This window comes from Sinocyclocheilus grahami, unplaced genomic scaffold (genome assembly GCF_001515645.1).
Source record: "Sinocyclocheilus grahami isolate Dianchi unplaced genomic scaffold, SAMN03320097.WGS_v1.1 scaffold11262.1, whole genome shotgun sequence".
In the NCBI taxonomy this organism is placed as follows: domain Eukaryota; kingdom Metazoa; phylum Chordata; class Actinopteri; order Cypriniformes; family Cyprinidae; genus Sinocyclocheilus; species Sinocyclocheilus grahami.
The window spans coordinates 5,073-6,435 of NW_015513724.1; the positions used below are offsets into that span (position 1 = coordinate 5,073).

Consider the following 1,363-nt stretch of genomic DNA (forward strand, 5'->3'; position numbering starts at 1 on the left):
AAAAAAAAAAAAACAGCTTTATTTATTTTCATGCAGATACACGGACCAGCAAAAATCACCCCACTAACTTTAAAATGATCCATTCTGTCCTTACGTAGCTATTCAAAGTTACCTTGTGAATATTTTTCCCATATTGCAATGTCGTCGAAAAAAAAATTAGTTTCTCAGAAAACTGTTCCATTCAGATGTCACATAACTCACCACCTCGCAAAATAAAAAGTCCTCAGATTTGAATGACTTGTGCGAATGGCCCATTTCAATGTCAAAATAGCTTATTTTACATAGAGGCAATGAGTTACAATGTTAATGCACTCAAATACTTTGTTTACGCGGTAAATCCATAACTCTAAAAGGTCAAACGATAATTGGCTGGGTCTCACCTTTACTGCATCCTGACGGATCTGGTTGATAGTCTTAGGTCCATTATCAATAAAAGCTTTCCGAGGCACCCAGTTGTTCTCTCGCAACTCCACGGTATCCTGAAGCAGGAAACGAATCCTAGCAGGCAAGTCCTTGTTGTTCATTAAGGATAGCATACGGCCGAAGTACTGATCCATTAAAGACTGCGAGACAAAGGGGTGTTAGGAAATACCACCGTCTTAATGCACCCAAAGTCCTGCCAGTCTTAAAGCAGCTTACCTTGGCTTTCTCATGATCTAGTCTTGGCCCCACAGTTCTCATTATCTGACAGAGGCACTCCAAATCCTCCCCCATATCCTTAAGTTGGACTCTTTTCTTCTTTTCCAGAAGCTTCAATTAGGAGAGTTCAAATGCAACACCGTTAGGTTGGAGATCAAGTAGCCGACATGAATATTTCAATGGAGGATTTATGAATAACTCACTGTTTTGATGCATTTATGAAGGATGGACTCGTGAATGAGATCGAGTTTGCCAAGTTCTCCAATGAATTTGATGTTGCCCAGCATTTTGATCTTGGCAATGGCACGCTGCTCTTCCTCCTCAGAGGTGAGAGGGCTGTCATTTTTATCATAGACTGGTAGAAAAGAAAAAAACAAACAAGAACCAAGTAAATAACTGGGAATTCAGTATAGTGGCTGTGATAATGTTAACACTTCCATGGTCTACTTACTGTCAACATTTCTGGCACGGTTTTCAAATTCATCTTGAAGTTTGGATATCAGAAGTCTCCTGAATGTCTGTAGGAGCATGACGAAAAAGTGGAATAAATATCCCAACACAGTACTCTGTGCTGTGAAGCTTCTTGCAAATGAATAGAGGAATTTCTTACAGTGCTCTGCTTTTGTGATGATTGGATCTCGGTTGATGGGCCATCAAAGTTTGGAGCATCCTCTGCCAGACGCAGACATAGCTGAGCATATAGCGAGCTATACTTCGGCTCTTC

The 1,363-nt window shown here is 40.5% G+C and overlaps 1 protein-coding gene across 1 annotated transcript in view; it reads right to left on the reverse strand.

Annotated features, from left to right (window-relative positions):
* Positions 1-1,357, reverse strand: part of LOC107578639 (eukaryotic translation initiation factor 4 gamma 2-like) — a gene marked incomplete at its 3' end in the record, with an annotated part of 4,288 nt that extends 2,931 nt beyond the window's left edge. The window contains exons 1-5 of the mRNA XM_016264581.1: positions 1,250-1,357; positions 1,091-1,157; positions 843-994; positions 640-750; positions 381-563 (exon numbers count right to left, since the gene is read on the reverse strand). Of these exons, the coding sequence (XP_016120067.1) occupies positions 381-563; positions 640-750; positions 843-926 (378 nt within the window). The remainder of the gene's footprint in view (positions 1-380; positions 564-639; positions 751-842; positions 995-1,090; positions 1,158-1,249) is intronic.
* Positions 1,358-1,363: the final 6 nt, after the last annotated feature.